The sequence below is a fragment of the Phaethon lepturus genome, unplaced genomic scaffold, assembly GCF_000687285.1.
Source record: "Phaethon lepturus isolate BGI_N335 unplaced genomic scaffold, ASM68728v1 scaffold8926, whole genome shotgun sequence".
Taxonomy (NCBI): Eukaryota; Metazoa; Chordata; class Aves; order Phaethontiformes; family Phaethontidae; genus Phaethon; species Phaethon lepturus.
This window is the reverse complement of record NW_010545512.1, coordinates 35,564-56,715: the sequence shown is the minus strand read 5'-3', so window position 1 is coordinate 56,715 and position 21,152 is coordinate 35,564. Positions and strand designations below refer to the sequence as shown.

General features: G+C 36.1%; 1 protein-coding gene across 1 annotated transcript in view; it reads right to left on the bottom strand.

Annotated features, from left to right (window-relative positions):
- Nucleotides 1–530: 530 nt before the first annotated feature.
- The window catches only part of MON2 (MON2 homolog (S. cerevisiae)), a gene marked incomplete at its 3' end in the record, with an annotated part of 40,957 nt that continues 20,335 nt past the window's right edge, over nt 531–21,152 (bottom strand). The window contains exons 14-28 of the mRNA XM_010288969.1: nt 20,199–20,311; nt 19,498–19,602; nt 19,170–19,250; nt 19,009–19,082; nt 18,840–18,930; nt 17,400–17,501; nt 15,027–15,137; nt 14,070–14,245; nt 10,666–10,828; nt 9,865–10,158; nt 8,899–9,097; nt 6,475–7,103; nt 1,491–1,634; nt 926–943; nt 531–659 (exon numbers count right to left, since the gene is read on the bottom strand). Of these exons, the coding sequence (XP_010287271.1) occupies nt 531–659; nt 926–943; nt 1,491–1,634; nt 6,475–7,103; nt 8,899–9,097; nt 9,865–10,158; nt 10,666–10,828; nt 14,070–14,245; nt 15,027–15,137; nt 17,400–17,501; nt 18,840–18,930; nt 19,009–19,082; nt 19,170–19,250; nt 19,498–19,602; nt 20,199–20,311 (2,429 nt within the window). The remainder of the gene's footprint in view (nt 660–925; nt 944–1,490; nt 1,635–6,474; nt 7,104–8,898; nt 9,098–9,864; nt 10,159–10,665; nt 10,829–14,069; nt 14,246–15,026; nt 15,138–17,399; nt 17,502–18,839; nt 18,931–19,008; nt 19,083–19,169; nt 19,251–19,497; nt 19,603–20,198; nt 20,312–21,152) is intronic.

The window sequence follows — 21,152 nt, the reverse complement described above, 5'->3', positions numbered from 1 at the left end:
CCTGCGCCGCTCGGGGGGAGGAGGTAGAAAAATTGGAAGTGAAATTAAGTCCCGTAAGAAGGGAGGGGTGGAGGAAAGGTGTTTTAAGATTTAGTTTTTAATTTCTCATTACCATACTCTGATTTCATTGGCAAGAAATTAAACTAATTTCCCCAAGTCAAGCCTGTTTTCCCCAAGACAGTGATGAGTGATCTCTCCCTGTCCTTATCTGGACCCATGAGTCTTTCGTTATATTTTTCTCTCCCCTGTCCAGCTGAGGAGGGAGGTGATAGAGCGGCTTTGGTGGGCACCTGGCATCCAGCCAGGGTCAACCCACCACATCCAGCTAACGAACAATACTTTTAGCCTAATCAATAGCCTTGCAGCTTCAAAAGAAATTACTACCTGCTGCTCATCTTCATAAAATATCAAATTGTTTACTAAAGCTTTAAGCTTCCCAGAAGGTGTTTATCAACAGTAGCTCAGAATAAAACTCATGATTTTCTATATAAGCTCATTAAATTCAGAGCATACACAGGACAAACTTTTACCTTAATAATGTTTTGAAGAACTTTCTCTGTTACCACAGCTTTATGGCAAGCTGTCTTTTGGTATAAGTCCACAACAACTTCTAGTGATCTCTCAGCAAATGGTACATAATTCAGTGCTACCCATTCCGCCTAGGAAAAGAAGTTAGTAAATTACTGAACTATATGTGAAAACATATTCATTAAGGAACAGAAAATTTATGTTTTGCATTGAATTCTCAGTTTAATGCATGCAAGGTTTGCTAAGAATATGGTCCAAGCAACAAAACTGCAAATACAACGTAGTCTGAATATGAGAATGTACTCTACATTGAAGTAAAGTACATTTACGTAGGAGAAACGTTGCAGTCTAGGCAAGACAACTACATTAGGACAATCTTTAAGGAAATTTAACTCACCGGTGCAAATAGTTGTATCTAGTGTGATTCCATTGTGTTGCAGGACAAATAGAATAAGAAGAATTAATACATACATAATAGTTACCTCTTCGATTACACTGAATCAGATGCTCATGCTTAGTGAACAGCAGAGTACACAAGTAAAAAGAATTATTGAACATGTCCCACTTCTTTTTGCACGTGCAATTCAAAAATTTGCAGTTTGAGGGAATTTTCTCCATTCAAAGTTATTGTATCTTTCTATTAAATTTGGTATCACATGTAGGACAAGTTATTTTAGATTAATTCACTGGACAAATTCAGACACATTCACTATGTCTGGTGTCCAGGCAAGACTCTTCCTATGCAGAGGAATAAAAGTATAAAAACAAAGCAGAGTTCAAAGGTAGCAAACGAAAATAACAAAAAAGCATGTAAAAAAAATACTGATAAATTAACTTACTACACAACATGCACAGAAAAGCTTTTACAGATGGAAATAAATGCTTCTTGCTAAACAACCTGTATCTGAAGCTGAACTGGGTTCACCAATGAAGTGAAACAAGCAAGATCTCTAATTAATTACCTGATTATACTTTGCATTTGCAATGTGCTTTGTTTCCAGCTGTCCATACTGTGGAGGCTTGCAGGAAAATTCTACAAATGCCAACAGCTGGTCAAAGATTGCAGGATACATTATCTGCATACTTTCTGAGCCCACACATATAGCCTATACCAAAAGGAAATACAAAAGCTTAATATATATCCTGAACTTCTACATTCAAAAATCTGCATCAGTACAAGGAGCTCCTAAAGAAAAATTCCCAAAAGACTATGCAAGAACATGCTGTATAAAAGACAGTGTATAGTTCTAACAGTTTAGGGAAAGTAAGTTTTGTTATTTTATTAAAGTAAGTTAAGTGGCAAGATTCATGGGCCTATACAGTTTAGTAAATACAGTTATCTCATTTCGTCCAGTAAAAGATACCTTTTCTTTAAAAACTGACAGGACAGAAAAACATAAGTCTTATATAAAAGTCTTGTCTGTTGATTTCAGCCACATTTTCTTTAAGTTCTACCTCACGGAACATTCAAATCTCAGAAGTAATTCATACAAAGTTTTCCTAAGCAGTTAAAATTGTGTCTTACAGAAAGAAGCATAAATAAGATGAGAATGGTATGATTTTGGTATAGCTGAAACTCATAATCTTGCTTTATTTAAAGTGGAAAACATTTCAGGAAGGGTGTACTTAGAAGATGTCAGTGAAATATCACGTTGTCATAGGCTAATGATTTTCTGTTGCAACATAAATCCCAAGGCAATCTTAGGGCATTTATTTTCAAAGCCAGATACAATGATTCTGTGAAGTTACTCCAATTATTTTCTGTAATTTTAAATGTCTTGCTTCTCCTCCCAAAGTCTCTCTTCTCAAAGCTTCAAGAAACAGTCTATTTATTGCTCCCCAAAAAGACCTTGTGCTCATACTGTCATTTTCCACTGAGGAGGAATCAAACCCTCTTTTCATTAACCACAGGTCATCCATGACAAGTTCTGGCTGAACTCACTCAAGCTGCCAACAGCTCTGAAGCTGTTCGAGTGCAGCCTCCATGCTGGGGCTGTGTCAATAGCTGTGGCAGCCAATGGGCTAGCAAATATCCTGAGTTCCTAGCCAGGAGAGGGAGCAAGCCAACAGGGGCTACAGACACTGTCATCACTAGATCACCCTAAGACCTAGCTGCACCTTCAGGCAACCTGCAGCAGAACACTGCATGAATCAATGGCCTTTCCCTTTTCCTCAGGCTCCTGCAATTCAAAATACATGTCTAATGCTCAAAAAGCTTCATCAACATTATGAATATAGTGCAGCACTCCTCCTAAAAAGCCATACTCCTTTTCTGGTGCTCAAGTTGAAGACTGTACTGAACTCTGAAAAGGATGCTTTGATGCTAGATACTCACTTGTGTGGCAGAAGACTAAAAGCTTAGTTGCTGATCTAAAAGTATTCAACACCCTGTAAAACAATTTCAGCTGATATGCTGCTGCACTAAAGTCACTGCACTAAATTTAAACAGGTTAATGCAAGATTACATGCCTATTAGAAAAGGTTTAAAAAATTATTTTATGTACCAGCACATGGATTAGAAGGGGAAAGAGAGCATCCACAAACCCCCGGATAACTTTTGTATAGATGCAACTTACTTGCACAGATGCAACTTGTATTACCCACGAAAGACTATCTTAACATCTATAATGGCAAAACTTCAAAAAACATTTGCCATTACATTGTTACGATTTTTATTATCATTATTATTCATTTCAGGATCAGTGGAAAATAATCTCAGATGCTACTTTTTCTGTATTGGTGAACAAAAGCAGTAACTACTTCCTACCTGAAGTCTGCGAATGAGTAGCTTCTTATTCTTCGTATTTTATGAAACTCTTGTAAAATTTTTATTTTACAAAATAGAAGCGTTTTCTATCCAGTCTACTAGGGTATTTTCAACTCTAAAAATTATCCATATAATATTAAAAAAAGAGGATTAGGTGAACTGGGTTTGAAAATTGAAAAGCAATTCCAGTTAGATGAAAGAGGCTTATGCTTCTGACTGACACCAGGTTAACTTTTATCTAAGCATATCAAAAACTCAAAAATAGCCTAGCAAAGTGTGTGACAAAGGATGTTGAAAGTATCTTTAAGATACTCTCTAAGAGCTGCTTATAAAACAGAGTAGCATTAAGTGCACTTATTTACACACTGAAGTAGAGAGATATGTATAAATCAAAAAGTAATCATCAGGCAACAACAAAACACAAACATACTCTAAAATAAAATACTCTGCAGATCATTGTTTGTTGTAAAAACTGACACAGTACTTTAGGTTCAGAAATTTATGCTTTAAAGCATTCTGCTACTAACCTTCACATTTTTTAATAGTTCAGATTTATCTAACAACTCCCAGTCCAACTCCTGTCATGGACTACTGGGTTTTTTTTTTTTGTACAGCTCTCCATAGCTAAGTCTCTACCATCCCTGCCAGTGTATGTAAATATAGCCTTGAGTTTACCACACTCACAGCTCAAGATGTTTGTATCCACACCACCTGCAGAGGCAGAATTCAAATGTACCTGATCCCCAAGTATGTAGCTCTGCTCCTCTGTCTGGTGAGCCAGCTGGCTCACTGTAGAGTTGACCCAGAGTGAATGTAGGGAGGCAGTGAATACTGTCAGAGAATTTGGGCAAACTTCAGCTGAGCTACAGTGATGAAGCACGCACTTACACTACGGCAGTGAAAGACCTGAAAACAAGTTCTAATGAGGAATAAAAAGAAAACTAAGAACAAAACAAAGGGTGTAAAACGGGCTCAATACACCGAAGCCTGAAAGGAGAACCAGGGTTCACTTCCAGTCCTATGTTCCCGAGATGCAATTTCCTTTGCTAGTGCAATCACATCATAAGATCTCTTTATTAAACCAGTCAGAGGCTCTATCTTAAAAGTGTCAAGGTTTTTTCATGCTATTCTAATTACAAGGATGTTCCAGAACTTCTTAGAAACTCAGAACTGACCCAAATCTTCCTGTATCAGCAAAGAACAAAACTTAATCTGATCCTGCAATGCAAACATTTAAGAAACATTTTGTTTAAAAGAAGGTGGCAAGTATTTACATACTCTTCTTCAACTGTTCCACTAGCTTCTGTGTGTACTCCCAAGAACATTAATGCATTTCAGCAGAGGAAGAAAATACTGTGGCCTCCAGCAAAACCATGTGACCAATGGCCTTTGCTCCACATCAGCACTGGCTGCTGCCTTATCATGTCAATTGTACTGTGTTATACAGCCAAGAGGAGTAATCATGCGACTTCACAGAACTTACTACGTCCAAATATACTTCAACCTATCTTTTTAGTGACTTCAGTGCTGTTCTGTTAGTAAAATAACTATAGATGGGGTGGGAGGTACTGTATAAATTGAGGTACCTAAGACTTCCTATCTAAGTCTGTATTGGCAAAGGCTTGTGTTACTGCCATGCTAACCATTCTGAATGGGAGAGGGAAGGGGGGATGTCTCTGTTTCCCACAGGGAGTTACTGCTTTTGTTATTGTTTAAGAAAACTTCAGCTACAACAGTTTAACACCCTGACAAGAACAAAAGTATAAAAAAGGTGCAGTTTTTCCTCATGTTAAAAACTCTGGTAACCCCTCTTTGAAGAGCACTAATGCTTGCAGCCTTTGGGAACTAAGAACATCTGGATAAGGAGACCAGCAAAGAAACTGAAAAATCTGAGATGAATATATGGAGTGATTAAGTGGGGAAAACATGACTTGGGCAGGGCTGAGCTGCTGGAAAGGGAAGGGTACAAAAGGGTCAAGTCTGACTGGAAAAGGATGAAAATTTAGCGGAGATGATTGGTGTTATAACTTCATGTTATTTATATCCCCACATACAAAACTGAGATTTAATACCAGCTTCTGATCTTATACCTCTGTTCTCAAAATACATTCATGAATACTTGTTAAACTCATAGACTAAAGGAATGACTGCAAGATAATGATTCTGCCCTGCTTGTGGGGTTTAAGTATGAGATAAGTCAACCCACACCAAGTAAAAAGAAAAGAAGATGCTGAATTGCTGCTCATTAAGTAAGCTCCATGTGTTCTATGAGCTAAATGAAGCAGGATCCTGTCCAAGGGGAAAAGAAAAAAAGGTATGGCCACATAGTTAAAGTAGTCTCAACTTGAAAGCCTAAAGGGAATGAAGTCAATTCACATGGATAGTTTTAATTCTGGCATTTCCCAAGTAGGTTTTGGGGGGGGCGGGCTTGGGGGGTTGTTTTAAAGCAGTGCTTAATACAAATGCATGATCTCATTCATTATCAACTTTGCTTCCTTTGAATAAGTAAGTTTTCTGAATGAACAATGTATGTTGTAAGGACATGTTTTACAACTCCAGAAAGAAACTCTTTTTTTTTTTTTAACTATCCAGAAAAAGGGCACTCTAATTTCTTGTTTACAGACTGACCTGCATGAAGGGTACTCTTTGAGGACAAGTTCTACAGTAAGAATTTCTTAAGCAGAAATGCAGCATTTTCCTTAAACAACTGATTAACAAGAGGCAAGAAGGTAGGTGGTCTGCCAGAGACCTTTTTATATTTTATATTTTGTATGGACTCAAAGTTCTCATGATTACTATTCTTCTAGATTTTGTTTATGGCAGTACCTGGACACATAAGTAATACCGTTTGGGGACTATTCCCCAAACTCCATGTACAGACCCTCATAACAGTACAATACTGTAGTATTAGATAGACAAGTAAATGGCCACAAACACACCACACTTAAGGTATTTCTGCAATCAAGCAAAAATACATTTCATAAAGATTACACCATTCCTTTCAATGCAGAGCACCTGGGCTGCACCAGGAATGGTGATCTGATTGTTCCAATACAGTACACTGTGCAATTATAAATAATTACAAAAATTCATGTTTAAGTCACCACACGATAGTTCTGAGAAGAATTGAGGCACAGTGTAGTTTACCTTTCACCACGCGTTTGAAGTCACATTATTACCTTTTGTAAAACATCTAAAGCTGTAAGCACTGCTTCCTGTAAACTTGTCAAAACTGCTTCAGTGTAAGATGGAAGGATGAAAGGGGAAGCATCGGAACTGATGGGAACTGAAACAGCACCATGCAAAATGACACCCAGCTTTCGGAGATCATCCATGCTGAAACCAGTTTTGATGTGTTGGTAAAGAGCTGGGAATATCTGAATTAAAGCTGTAAGAAAAGGCTGGCTGGGAATGAAAGTCAGTTTATCACAAGTAATTGGAGGCCTTGTACTTTCTGAACCAATCCTATACCAGCTGTTCCAGGCTGCCCACCAAAGATTCAAATCTTCAATCTCATCTGTTATTACAGGTGGTTCAGATCCATTGTATCTTCCTATTCTTTCTCCTATGGAGTCAGTTCTCATGAATGATCTGCCAAGACTAGTGGCAGTTGTTGCCCCTACCACCACAGGTACAGAAACATTGATAGCAGGTGGTGTGTCAGGCTTCTCTGAGTCTCGAACAGGAGAAACAATTTGTAAGATCTCTTGGAAGCTTTTCAGAGCAGCCAAGGAAACTTCATTATTTTTGCTGAGTGCTGCTGACTGGATGTGATCAAGAAGAACATCCCAGGCTTGCGAAAAGTCTCCTATTTTAAAAGAAGGGGAAAAAAAAAAAAAAATCAACTTTGAACTGGCTTCTTATTCCTCTTCCCCACCCGCCCTGTCTCTAAAAGGCTGTTCATGTACTTGTCACTTTAATACAGAGAAATTTCATGAGGTTAGGTGATGGCTTGAATGACTTTCAGAACATATCAGTTCAACCATAACCAGAAAGAATGAATGTGACAGAGGAACACACAAATATGAAGAATGAAAGAATGTATCAATGTTTGTGTCAAATTTGCTGGGGGGCGGGGACATCATATACCATGTCCCATACCAGAAAAACATGTTTTCTTTACTCAGGATAGTGAAACAAATTCGTTCTCAATACCTACCAAATGCCTGTTCATTTCAAAAAGTCTTAAGCACACACAAGGAATTAAAAATCAAATCTATAACCATGCAATGCATTTATAAAGAATTGATTTTAAAATGCTCTAATAATTGTACTGTGGAGAAAGATTGCATTTTTGGAGTTTGAGTTTAACCTTCAATTTTCTACATTATTAATTACCACTAATTAAAATAAGCCCTGTAATGTTTTAAATTTTATTCAGTTTTAACTCAAGTTTAATATAGTTTAAAACCTACTACATTTCTGCAAATGACCAACATTCTTGATAGCTATATGTTGATATCTGTATCACATATAACCAAAATGAAATAAAACACAATTGTATGCTATGAGATAGTGAAGGTATATTAATGTAATGGGGAATTTTCTATGTGAGTTATACATTCTTTATATCATATTTTTATTTTTGAAAGTCACTTATTTAAGTAATTCTAGTTAACCAAACTAGAAATGAAAGTTGTTTTGAAATTATATCAGAATATCCTTCTTTAGAAGCCTCAACTGAAACATAATATTTTTCTGTACAAAACAGGCATGAATGCTGAATTACATAGTTCAATAAATTTATATTGTTCAATTGTATGTAGTAATATTTGATATTTTACAATAGCTGGTAAATGACCTAATGTTTAATTTCCATAAGGAGAAAGCAAAAAAGAAAGGGAAAAAACAGAGCCTGAGAAAAAGGAAGAGAAAGAAATAAAGATACCAAGCATTCACAGAAGAAAAATAAAAAACTTCAAAACAGGAAAGGTAAAGTTTTAAGGAAGGAGAAGAAAAGGGGAACTCACTTCAGTTAGCTGCATTAGGGACAACAGTAAAGTAATTCAAACTGAGTTTGTCTCGGTACAAGACAAACAGTGGAGAAGTATCATGAGGGGAGAAAAAGAATCACTTGAAATAGTGGGTAATCTCAACATCTTTCACGTCATAACAAGTCCAATCTCTTAATTAAGAAATTCACTACTTGCCTAAGCTATACACTTCACTGACTTTACAAGTGAGTTCTCTGTACATTGTAAGAGCACTTTGTTAAACTTGACACACTGATGCCATGGAAGAGTTCTAGGCAAATGTTGTATAACCTTTGAAAGACAAGAGGAAAAATACGTTCTGACAACCAGAAGAACAGAAAAATTATTATTATCAGGCTACTATAAATTAAAACTGGCACACAGAATTGTGACTAGTGAGATTTAACTCAAGTACTGGGATACAAAAGATGAAACTGGTACTTAGAATTTTTGACTATAAGGAGCATGAATTGAAAACTCCATAATTTTCATCACATTTGAGGTGAGACACAACAGAACACACTTTTAAGCTAAGATTAAGATTCTTGTCCAGTACTTTAACTGAAAACATATACAAAAGCAGAAAGTTTATTACTGTATCTTTCTGTAATTTTGAACTATAAATTTTACCTAAAGGTTGCAGTAAGTATCTCCTGGTGTTAAATATTCTTGCAACTCCAGCCAGTGTTAATACCCATGTCTCAGCCCACTGTTTCTCAGCTGTATCCCTTGAATGATGGATGAGAATGTTGCCTCCTCCTGATTCAATCTTCTCTTTGTCAGCTGTGGTAGAAGATTCTCGAACCCTATCCAACAGGTGAAATAAAACCTGTAATAGTCAGAAAAAGACGAAAAAAAGGCAACTTTTCAAATAACATTGTTGTATTCACAGTAAAACAACAAAACCCAGTAATTTTTTCATTATCCTTTTTGTCACTGTTTCACCTTGAGAATTCTCTTCTTCTAAACAGTCTCTACCACAGCTAAGAGAATCACCCAACTGCTGTTCACTTGAGAAGGGTTAGAAACAGCATGATCAAAACCACTGAGAAGAGTGTTAGCACTAACAGAAGGTTAAAACCAATGGATCTCGGATACCTCATAGGTACAACAGGCAACAGACTCAGCTACAGCCTGACTTTTTCCATAAGGCACACTCAATATGACTGATCTAGAACAGGGCATTTGACAGATGCTCTCAAATAAGAGAGTCAAAACAGAGTGCACAGTAAAGCTTGATCAGATCAGTCCAATCACATGACCCTCAAAACATCACCATATTTTCACACAAAGAAAGGAGACATTCATCTTCATAGGAAGGGAGCAGCCTTGTTATACAACTCCTGAGTAAGAAAGAAATGGTCAAGATACAAAAATTACATTACATAAGAGGCTTTAAGGGCTAGAGAAAAGAAAGCATGGAAAAAACCCCCAACAACAAAACCAACAAAAGATGCTATCAGACTTGTGCCACCGTATCTTATCTTTAAAAAGCCTTAATAAACTAGCTAACTGGTATTAAAATAGCATGTCAACGGTTACCAAAACATGAATGCAATTTAAAAAAAACCTTCAGAGGCAGCGTACATGTCATACCTTCCATATTACTGTGTGCCACGTTGAATGTTGCAATAAAGTTCCATGAGCACCAATAGTAGAAAACAACGTCTGCCCAGCACTCTTTCTAACTGCAGGTCGAGGATCCACACACAGTTCTCCAAGTTTGGCATACAGACATAACCAAAGACAGTCAAATGGTGGTGCAGGATGAAAAGGTCTATTCAGCACCACCCCCTTTTCTTCTGCCTGTTTCTGCAACACTGCTTCTTCTTTGTTTAGCTCCTTTTCAATTATTTCACCTCTTTGGAAAAAATAATCGGAAATATTCCACTACAAAATAAATAAGACATATGCTGTTGTACAATAAAAATATTACAATGTTCTTACTGATCATGAAATAAATTGTTTCTCATTTTCACTTTAAAAGTATTTTGTGAAGTACACCAAGATATTAATTTACCTACACTGATGGAAGAAGATCAGCACATAAATACTGCAAGATGCAGAAAGTATTTTTCTTTGCATCAGCTTTTAGGCCCCAGTTATACATGAAGTAACAGAAAGGGAAACAATGTATTAAAAATAAGATACTGATGAACATGGTTACAACACACTACTATTTCTTTACCTAACCCTGGAGTTGGGCAGATTAAAAATAAATTGTGCTCACTCAACTTACATACGATTCCAAATAACAGCATGGGAGTTCAGTAAGAACTCAAAAAATACGTTTTGGCTTTTATTTGTAGAATTGACTACAGATTCATTTGTATTAAAAAAAAAGAGAAGAAAATGAAAGCCAGAAGCAGCATCACTGTAGGTTAATACAAAACTCACCAACAAACCAATTGAAGTTAAGCTAATATTTAGCTCTTGATTGTGAAGTCCAAAGCTTCCTGCAACTTCAACAACTATCTGTAGACAAGTACATGGCATTGTTGGAAGAAAGTCTGTCACAACCAACTGAAGACACTGGAATGCAGTCCGTATTAAGGACTCTCTTAAAAAAACAAAACAAAAACAAAACACACACACATTTATTTCAAATTTCTTCAAGAGGACAGCAATGTTTTGAACACAATACCTCAGGAAATAGCATTTTAAAAAATAATGTTTTTGAGATTAATTTGCAACATGTTAGATGTTTCAACTAGAGGGATTTTTGAGATGTAACATTAAATTGAAGCTTCAAATCCTGATGGAGTATTTTAGTCCATGTTAACTAGTTAGTGACATTGAAGTTTAGGCTCTCCAGTGGTCCTCAGCTAGTTTTACATAGTAAAGTCCACTTTACAGGACTTGTTAGTTCAAATATGTCAGCTAAAACATTCTAAAAAAGCCACAAGAGACAAAACAAAACTCAAGGTTGAGCATGATAATCTTCCAAAAAGTAAGCTGTTATGAACAATTTCTTGTATCAGCAGTTGCAAATTACTAAAAGTATGCCAAACAGGTGGGCAAAATGTATTATTTGTTAGGGAAGATACATGCTAACATAATGGTAGTCTTACTTGCTTCAAATGTTAGACAAAATCTTTTCAAAATATCTGCCATTTAAATAGACCCTTCAATAAATACTTTGCCTTCAGAATTAAATTCTGAATAGAAACTTAAAATAAAAATGTAGTATGGAAAAGATCTGTGAGAAGGACCTCTCGGAAGCAGCAACGTCATCTATAACCAAAACCTCGTTTAGTGAGAGACAATGAAGGAATCAAAGAGAGTGGTGGAGCAGAGATAATACAAAACAGGAAAGCTGCATTTAAATTTCACTATAGTTTTGTTGGATTTTTTTTTCTTAATGTTTAATGTACAAAAAAAAAATCCCAAAGGTTTGTAACACAGAAACTTCATGTCCTTCAGAACATATATCCCAGGAAAAAATTCAGAATACAGATATGTCAGTTACATATTTCAGAATCCTAAATAAAAGAATAATTTTTTCAATTAATTCAAAATGAAAATCTTAGGTGGGTCATTTCCACTGACATTGTAACAGCAAACATGATATGGAAGCCAGAGGAATGCACAAGAAACTTCACATGGACAATAACGGTGTAACTAATAATTCTCTAATATGTTGCATACTGCAGAGAGACATCCACCCTACCACATAAAATCAAAGGATTTATCATTGCTATACTCACAGAGGAAATGCTCACACACTACTTTCCCCGTATTTATTACAGGAGCCTATAAAGAGAAACAGGGCCAAAACTGCTGCAGTTCCCTCTCCACTACAAAGTTCCACAGGTATGTGACCTTTGAGGACTCTAAGAGAGAAGGGAAGGAGGTGGGAAATGAAAGTATAGTTACCCTACTTATTTTGAAGAGCTGAGTTAATTGGCAAGTAACCTTTCTTTCTAATCTTCAAATGTGAGGCCACTAGAACAAATACAAAGTTCATTGCTCAGTTCATGTCCCACACTACTATGTGCTGGGACAAAGGTTTCAAAGTCCTTCATAGCAACCACAATACAGCTCTTCAAAATGTAAAACTGACCTTAATGTTATAGGTGGCCACCAAAAAGGTAAACATAGATGCAAAAAACTTAAGCTTAGCTCGCAAACTTAAGATCATATAGGGCTTTACCTATCCTTAAAATAAACAGGGGCATTCCATTGAAAAATTCTTCAGACAGACCTCCTTTTGTTTGGCAGGCTAGTACCATACACTCAAGAAGCAACCAAATTATCACTGGCTCTCAAAATAGCGTCTTTTGTATTCATAGCAGCCTGGCAAGAAGTTCTCCCGGAAGGTAAATGGATTTCTGTCCTGAATCTAGGATGTTCACTGACCAGAGCGAAGACCCTTGTGAAGACAGTCTCATGGTCAGTAAGTTTATATTTAAAGTATGATAATAGTGCCCACACCTTGTGCTCACAGCTATAAGTGAAGCAAGAAACTCAGTTGTTTCCCAAGCTAAAGGAAGCTTGCTTAATTTTTTTTCCTACTGTAGTTGGTATGATGTGGGCAAACAGTGCTATGTAGTTGAAGCAGATTATTCTATGTGCTTTGCAGGAGGAGACTAAGATATAACACAAAATAGTTAACATAACATTAGTAACATCTTGACACAGATCTGACAGTGAGGTATGGGTTTGAGATTTAAAAGGATCTGAAGACTCTCTTGAGAAGTAATCTGTGTTGATTCTCATCCATCAACAACTACAGTGAAAATCAAAAGGCATGTAGGAACCACAGGACACATTGCACCAAGTATGGAAACAGCAGGTACCACAAGGAAGCATGGTTACCAAAAAGAGGATGCTCACAACCAAGAATGCAAACATCCTTGTGGATTTGGGCGAGTACTACTGCCACAGCAAGCAATACTGGCACAAGAGCAAAATCCTTCAAGCATTTGAAGGGGCTTTAGGAGGTCTTCATATGGCCAGAAGACAGAAGCTAAGGTGGGGCAAAAGGAGAGATATGCCAAGGTGAATTTTTCTGATGTCAGAGTTATTTGCTGACCTATCTTGCTGCTAGTCTTGACTAGCACTAGCAAAGGAATAATATGGTCTAAGCGTGTGGGTACAGTTCTTGGTGCTTACAGTTTCAGGGCCAGATGTTCATTTCACTGCTCATTTAAAAAAAAAAACCAAAAACAAAACCCCAAAAACAACCTCCTTGCAACCTTCCCTCTCATTTTCCCTTGTAGGCAAGAGGATCAGTCTAGTAACATTGTCCCTCTGTTGGCAACAGTCAGCTGCATCAGTCAGCCAAGGGATTCACCCACAGCAAGTAAATAATTCCATTCTTGTGCTACCAGCAGCCATTTAGGGAGGAAGGCTTCCACAAAAAGAGAGAGCATTCAGAAGATGACACACACTAGAGACTACCCAAAGATTTGAGAAGAAACAGAAACAACAAAGGAACTGTGAGTACCAGCTAAGTCATAGAGAATTATCTGCAAGCACCATAGATGTGTCCAGCAGATGGTTAAGATCAAATGAATTGTCACAACGAGGAGTACTCAGTATATACTGCATGCTGACCACAGGAGAGGGTAGAGTGGAACAATACTCTGGTCTTCTAGAAGACTAATTCAGTAAAATAAAAGTGTGCTACAGGAAAAATTAAAAACTGTATTTTTTTTTAGTATAATTGTTCATAAGCTAAATATTACAATAAAATTATGGCTATTATCAAAGTGGTTACTAAAGTATGAAAATAAAAGCAGACTTCTTCCTACTGTTCTTATCTTACATGATTTTAAAATTTTATTTCCACCACTTACCCCTGATCACTTCGGATTGCCCCCATGACTCCAAGCACCAATGGCCAACCAGGTCCTAAGCTGTCACCCTGACTTTGCAAAATCTGTAGCACACATTCCAGCTGCTTGATCCTGATATCAGGATGACTAATGTTTGACAGTTCCTTTAGTGGATTCAATAAAAGCAACTGCAGTCTCTAAAAGTAAACAATAAAGTATATTAAGGATGCTAAAATTTAACTGGTCCTTAATTATATTTACATAAAGTAAAAACATACGGTATCAATTGAAGATTCATTAAATTAATTCAGTAGCTCATTCATTAAATGCTCAAATTCAGTGTTAGACTGGCCGTTCTAAAAAACTCTTTATAAAGGATCTCAGCATGAAATCTACATCCCCCCCTCACCCCCATTCTCCAGGCCCCTCAGGAAGGAGCTACAGCATGCTGTCACAGTTGCATAAAAACCATCATGCAACTTTATGCTCACCCAGCAGGACTTGACTCAGTTTCCTGCTAAAGAGACCTTGAAAAAACTATCCATTGAACCTCAGTAAAAATATTAGACTGTTTTATTCATAATGGATTGAACAGATGTGATGTAGAGGGTTAGGCAATTTATTTTTTACTTGCCACCACATCATGTATATACTTCTAAACATTCTAGAATTGTTTTGCACTCATGAGGGTAATCCATAATTTGTTCCAACAAACGGACAAAACATGCAAGCATCACGGCTCTTTGTTATGCATTTGAAAAAGGAAGGAGTGTAGTTCATTAGAATGCATGAGGTGATTCTCAATAGTAACATCTGAACATTACAGCTGTAGGCTTTGTAAACTCAGTAGTAAAGCTGCATTATGAATGCCTCCTATTCATTGAACTGTAGAAAACTCCCTCTAGGGAAGATTTTGATTTCATGTTCCTTTTAAGTTCCAGAAAAGGAGAAAAGCTGCTGCTCTTAAACTTACTTTACCTGATTTTGAGATAATGGAGGATCATGGTTGAATGTCAGTCCTGCTTTAATGAGAGAAGTTAAAGCTTCTGCTCCCCATTCTCTCATTCTGGAGTTTGGATGCTGACAGACCTGAAAACATAACAATGTCTTGTTTAAAGTCATTTTTATTTAACCAAGACTTGAATATATGTAATATATAAAAATGGATATGTTAATTATATTAGAATTTGCTTACAATATTCCGATAGGGTTTTTTTTACAACAATACAATAAATCTCAAGATGATGAAATTAAGTTTAGTAGTAAAACAATTTTTATCTTTTGGACAGACATACCTTCTGAGTAAGGAAGCAATAGGAAGCAGTGAAAGACACAGAAGGAAACATAATGAAAACCACAGCAGTTCAAGCCAATACATTTTCCAAAATGAATATACTAAGTGCTAATTCAGATCATGATTGATTAAAAAGCACCGAACAACTCTTCAATGATTGCCTGAATCTCTCTGGATTAACTTAGTCTTAAGCTACTATAAAATTCAAAGTTTCATCTTTCACACATTGCTTAACGTAATCAAGTGAGGAAGCATGACAGTAGCCACCACAGAAAGTGTCTGCTCTTCTATATTCTCAAATACAAAAAGTAAATATATAGTGAATGTAAAATAAGCCTTAAACTCCATGTATTTCAAAAACTTGACAGAATGATAGCGAACACTATTTCAAGCTCAAGTTTCAAATGTATGTCTTCATTTCTCTGTCTCTCAATTATCTAAACCTAATAGTTTTGCTAACTGGTTTTTTTAGAACAGAAAAATTAAAAACATGGTAACTATGCAATGGATTTGCACAGAGTATGAACTGTACTCCCATATCAGATACATTACCCTTAAACAAGTAAGTCAAGTCTGTGGTTTCACTGACATCTACATAATTATTTCCACCCATCCTTCCAGCCCCAGCTCAGATGGTGTGAGAATCCAGAATCAAAGTCCAAGGCAGGATCATAAGGAAGGCTGATGGTTTTGCTTGGTGGACCATTCCCTTATCAGCTACTAGCCAAAATGAAAAGGAGGATGACGCAGAAGAGCTAGCTTAATGATAAAAAAATGCAGACAAGAAAGAGCTACTCTCCTGAATTACTTAATAGTTTTATTACTTTATACAAAAAAGAGAGAATTTGAACTACTTCATGATGCTCTGAATCTAACCAGATAATCAGTTTGAGAGACAGGGAATGAATTCTTCCCTCAGGCTGTGTTTAAGTGAATTTGCAGCTGGTGTTTTCTCCTCCCTTATTGTACCTCAAGGACTTAGGTTTAAAAGGAAATAAAGCAGTACTTTAAAACAAATTGAAGTAGACTCTGTATTCCCTACAAAACAGTCACAAATACCCACAATGGATAACAAACTGAAACAGACTGCTTACTAGATGAAAACAGAGTCTCAAGCTGTGGATGGTGAACCTTATTGTTGGGGGTGGGGGGGGCGGGCGCGGACAAGAGATGACCATACTTTAAGTCTTTAAACCTCTAGGTATCCAAATTTCTTCTCCTGGATAAAAGATTACGTGGAGATATCTCCATAAGTAAGGTTAGAGATGGCGAATCCTTAAATACTGTTTAGAATAAGGCACCGGTTCTAAGGAAGTTTCTGAAACTTTCTGCAAAGAAGGAAGAAAAGCTTTCTCCTTTACCCACTTCAAATTGAATGCTGTTCCTGCATTTCACTCTTCTACATATGTGTGTAGAGTATGAAAACTTTACAATTATATTATCACCTGTTTTTAGTTTGAAATTCAAAATCTAAGACTTTTTTTCCTTGATGGAGCGTATTTTTAATGTTGAAGTTAGAATACTTAAGAAACTGAAATAGGATTATGACACCTCTTTTTATATTTGTACAGTATTCACTTAAAGAGACCATTCAATATGTTAGCTTACACATTTTTAAAACAAACTCTTTATTAGTAAATCTAATGGCTTAAATCTATCCGGTAAAGGCAAAAAAACATATCTTAAAGTCTTCCTAGATATTTGTACTATGTGAAAGCAAAGTGAAACCTGTTTGTGTTACCTTAATTATAACACATATATGAAGCATAATAAATTGATCATTTTATACATTGTTGTGTTTAAAACATATAAAGACTGACGGCACCGTAAAGACAAAGTTAGTAAAAGATATTAAAACATTGAAATTTAAATATATACATTCACTTTTAAATTTAAACTGTGATACATTCAAGCTGCAAAAACAAAGTGCATAAACCAAAACATGTAAATAAAATTTAGATTTTTTTTTAAAACATTACACTTTAAAAATGCATTTCCACAAGATCTTTATTAATACAAACTAAGTTCTAGTACAACTGATAAAAGTAATTAGTTACCTCCAGAAGATGACCAGTCAGAGGTCTCCAAAGAATCTCAATCCTGTGCATGTTAACTAATCCTGTTTCCAGTAATTTAGCAACAGCAAAAAGCGATGGTTCCTTAATAAAATGAAGTTTGAACAAATGACTCTGAGGTAACTCAGATAATGTCAGAGACTTTTGCTACATTATAATTTATAAACTAAGGTACAACTAATCTCACTGAAGTACTGTTTCTAGTAGGCTGTGAACACTGTCACAACAGCTTAGGTAGCATGGCTGGGAAGTTTCCACAGCATCTGCAGTACTACATGAGAAGCCACAGGGGGGTAGCAACAGCATACCATGCAGAACACTTCTTTCACAATTGTTCATATAGTTTTCTCCAAGTTTGACACTAACCAGAGCATTGATATTCCTTTAAAAACTCTCATTTTTACTTAGTCCTCCCCCCAACCAGTTTCATAACATATTTTACAAGCAAAATAGCTTTTTCCCATCGCAACTTTTAAAGTTAAAATTATATATGAACAAACAATATAGAATATTTCATTTAAGAATCCCCTTACGCTTTATCTTCCACTAGTTTCATAAGTGCCCTGCGGGAATATGACAAATTTCCCATTCACCAAATACATCTGCAAATATTTGTGATAAGCTTCTTTTAATTTTTTTTTTTTTTTTTTTTTAAATCAACATGTAGTCAAAATGACTAATGTACTGGAATTATTCTCTGTTCCTGTTTCTGCTGATTTTTTATTCTCATTTTCAACTGATTTTAAACACAAACTTAGCTTATTTTAATTTATTCTCTGTTGCTGTAATTATCAAATATTATAAAGCGTATTTTCTGTCATCACTATCTGTAGTGTAATAGATCAAGGAAAAACTTTCAGAAACTCTCCTCTGGGATGAGATTATGACTAAAAGAATATATACTCAATCTTACTCAATCACAGGGTTTTTTAACCTTTCTGGGCTAAAGGTTGTTTACTGAGGCTGACAGGAATATTATCATTTTCCTATGTAAATATTAATATTCGGGGGGGGGTTAATATCTAAATTGTCAGGCTTTTTCTGAAGTGTATTATAAAAGAAAATTGAAATGAAAATGAACACCTCTCAGAACATACTGCACTATTCAGAATCCCTAACTTCTGAAATTACAAAGGCTTTTAGAAGTTTTATCCACCCACAGTCTGATTAATGGAAACACATGACATTGCTCAGTTAACAAAAATCATAGTAGGAACACAATGAGAATGTTCAGAGAATTTAGTAACCGTATGAACCATTATAAGCAAGACATTCTCTGGTTCATAATTTTTTTTTACTCTAGAATATCAAATGTATTACTTTCTTATTATTAGAAACAGTTAGCTTTAAGGATAAATGTACACGTCTTCTGCCTGTTTCACAAAAAACATCTAAAAAGAAAATGAAGAACTCTTTCTATACCTTATTGTTTCCATAAGCCATATCCATGGCTTCCAGAGACAAGGAGCAAAGGGCATTTATTAAGTGATGTAAAGACACGTCATCAAGGTACCTGAAAAATAACGGCTATCAAAACACTGCCAAGTTTGATATACACACATTATTTTAACTATAAGGTAAGTTTCCTTACTGTGAGCTTTCAAAAAGCCTTGAAAGTATGTTGGATATAACTGGCAAATCAGTCATAACTGCTGTAGTCAGAACCTTGAAAAAGAGACAGAAATGTGTCTTATAGATGGCAATAGAAAATACTGCATAATCATTAACTGTAAAATGAACAATCATGCTTACTGTGCTGGGCCCTTCTACAGCTCTTCCAGGTTTTAATGCACCTCCAACACCAGGCTTCAGTCCCAGAATCCACACAAGATGCTGAAATACAAAAGGATCATTTTCAGCAGAAAAGCCTTTTCAGGCAGGGAAACATTGTACTCAAGCTAGTCAACAGCCTTCCAGCCAAACAGAATTCAAGGAAAATGCTACAATACTTACTCAAGACAATTCAAAGTACACCATGACTAGAACCAAAGCTTTTTCTATTGCTCACATAAAAACTCGAAACCTGATTATGGCAAAAAGGCAAGGCATAAAAGCAAAGCATAAATATTTCCTATTATACCTGAAGAGTAGCCAGGACAAGTTGCCACGATGTACCAAGAACAGCTCCATGGCAGTGAGCTAAGTTGAGTAATGTCCTCATACACTGAATATTTTTTGAAGTCAGCTAAAAAAAAAAAAAAAACAACCCAAACGACCACACAATTTTTATTACTCTACAATAACAGTGTTTCTAGGAAACTTGCAATTTTTTACTAAATAGCTTAAAGATTACATTTTGTTTGCCCTGGTGTATCTTTTTAGAGATGTAGTTCAGTAACTATCCCTCTTCTCTCAGTCTTATCTTGCCGGGGTTGAATACAACTTAATCACTGCCCACTCCTCCCAGTTTCACATTATTATCAGATACAAGATCAAGTACTCTAGCGTTAAGTGCACCTTCTCCACAAAATCAGAGTCTATCTTAAAAAAAACATCTAAGTGAGCCTTCACACACAAGCACATAACAGAGCTGAGACCTAGGGCTTTTCAACCGGAATGGATGGAAGCTGCTAAGCTAAGAGTCAGAAAAAAACGCAAGCATAAGTCTTCTTTACAGTTAGAGAACTTTGCTGCCCAGCGCTGTTCCAAATTAAAAGCTTCAGATAATATTTCAGATAACCTTTGTAAGAATGCTTTTCATCTGTTGCCTGTTTTTGAGACATACTGAGATGCAGTAAGAAGCCGTTAAGCAGGATGAGATCACACACAAGTTGTACTTACCATTACTGTTCCCTGTGGCTGAAGAGCTAAGGGTTGTCCTACTGCTACAACTTGCTGATGAGACTCACTTGAGGGACTGATCATTTGAACATTCTGTCCCTGAATGGAATATGCTAGAGGAAAATTGAAAAGAAAAAAACCTAAATTTAAAATCCAATACTTACTTGTAGTAACAACCACCTTCTGGCAAACACATTCCAAAGAATTCCAACAATTCCAAAGAATTTTTTCACAGTATTAAGCTTTAAGGTAGCTCACTTTGAGACCTTTATTTATATTTAGATTATTATGTCATTGACTTTTGGAGTTAAAGGAGCCGTTAATTACTTCCTCTCACTATTAGATATTGCTTGCAATACAATTAATACATTTTATGTTGAGACTGAAATATTTGTGCTAAGATACAAGCATTAGACTGTGTCTCAACTCAGTTATCCGTGGTAATTGTGTGTAAATGGTATCACTATTGTGTGCTACCATTGTATTAGTGCACTCAGAAAATTAAGGTGTCACAAATGCTGTGTCATGATGGTTTTCCACAGGACACCCATTTTATAACTCACTTGTAAAAAGAAGAGTAACCTATATAAAATAACTGAAGTTGACTGCTTAAATTCCAAAGAGATTCATGTAGCTCAGTTATGCGTACTGCTTCACAGACTTACAATCTAGTAACACGCTGAGCTCGTAGGCTGGTGCTTGTTCCCAGACTAAGGTATTTTTGCTTTGTATTAAAAGGCCTAATGCTAGATCTATGTGCATATTTGCTAGGTAGCTGCATTTCTCAGTACATAGGAATTCATTTTCCAAGTTAGAAACAGAGTACAACCTCAACTGGCTTATCCCACAAATTACAACATTCTCTCAGGATGTGGGAAGCATTAATTCAACTAGTAAGTACTACCATCACTAGAGAACTGTAGAAGACTGTGGTACACCACAAATGCAGGATGT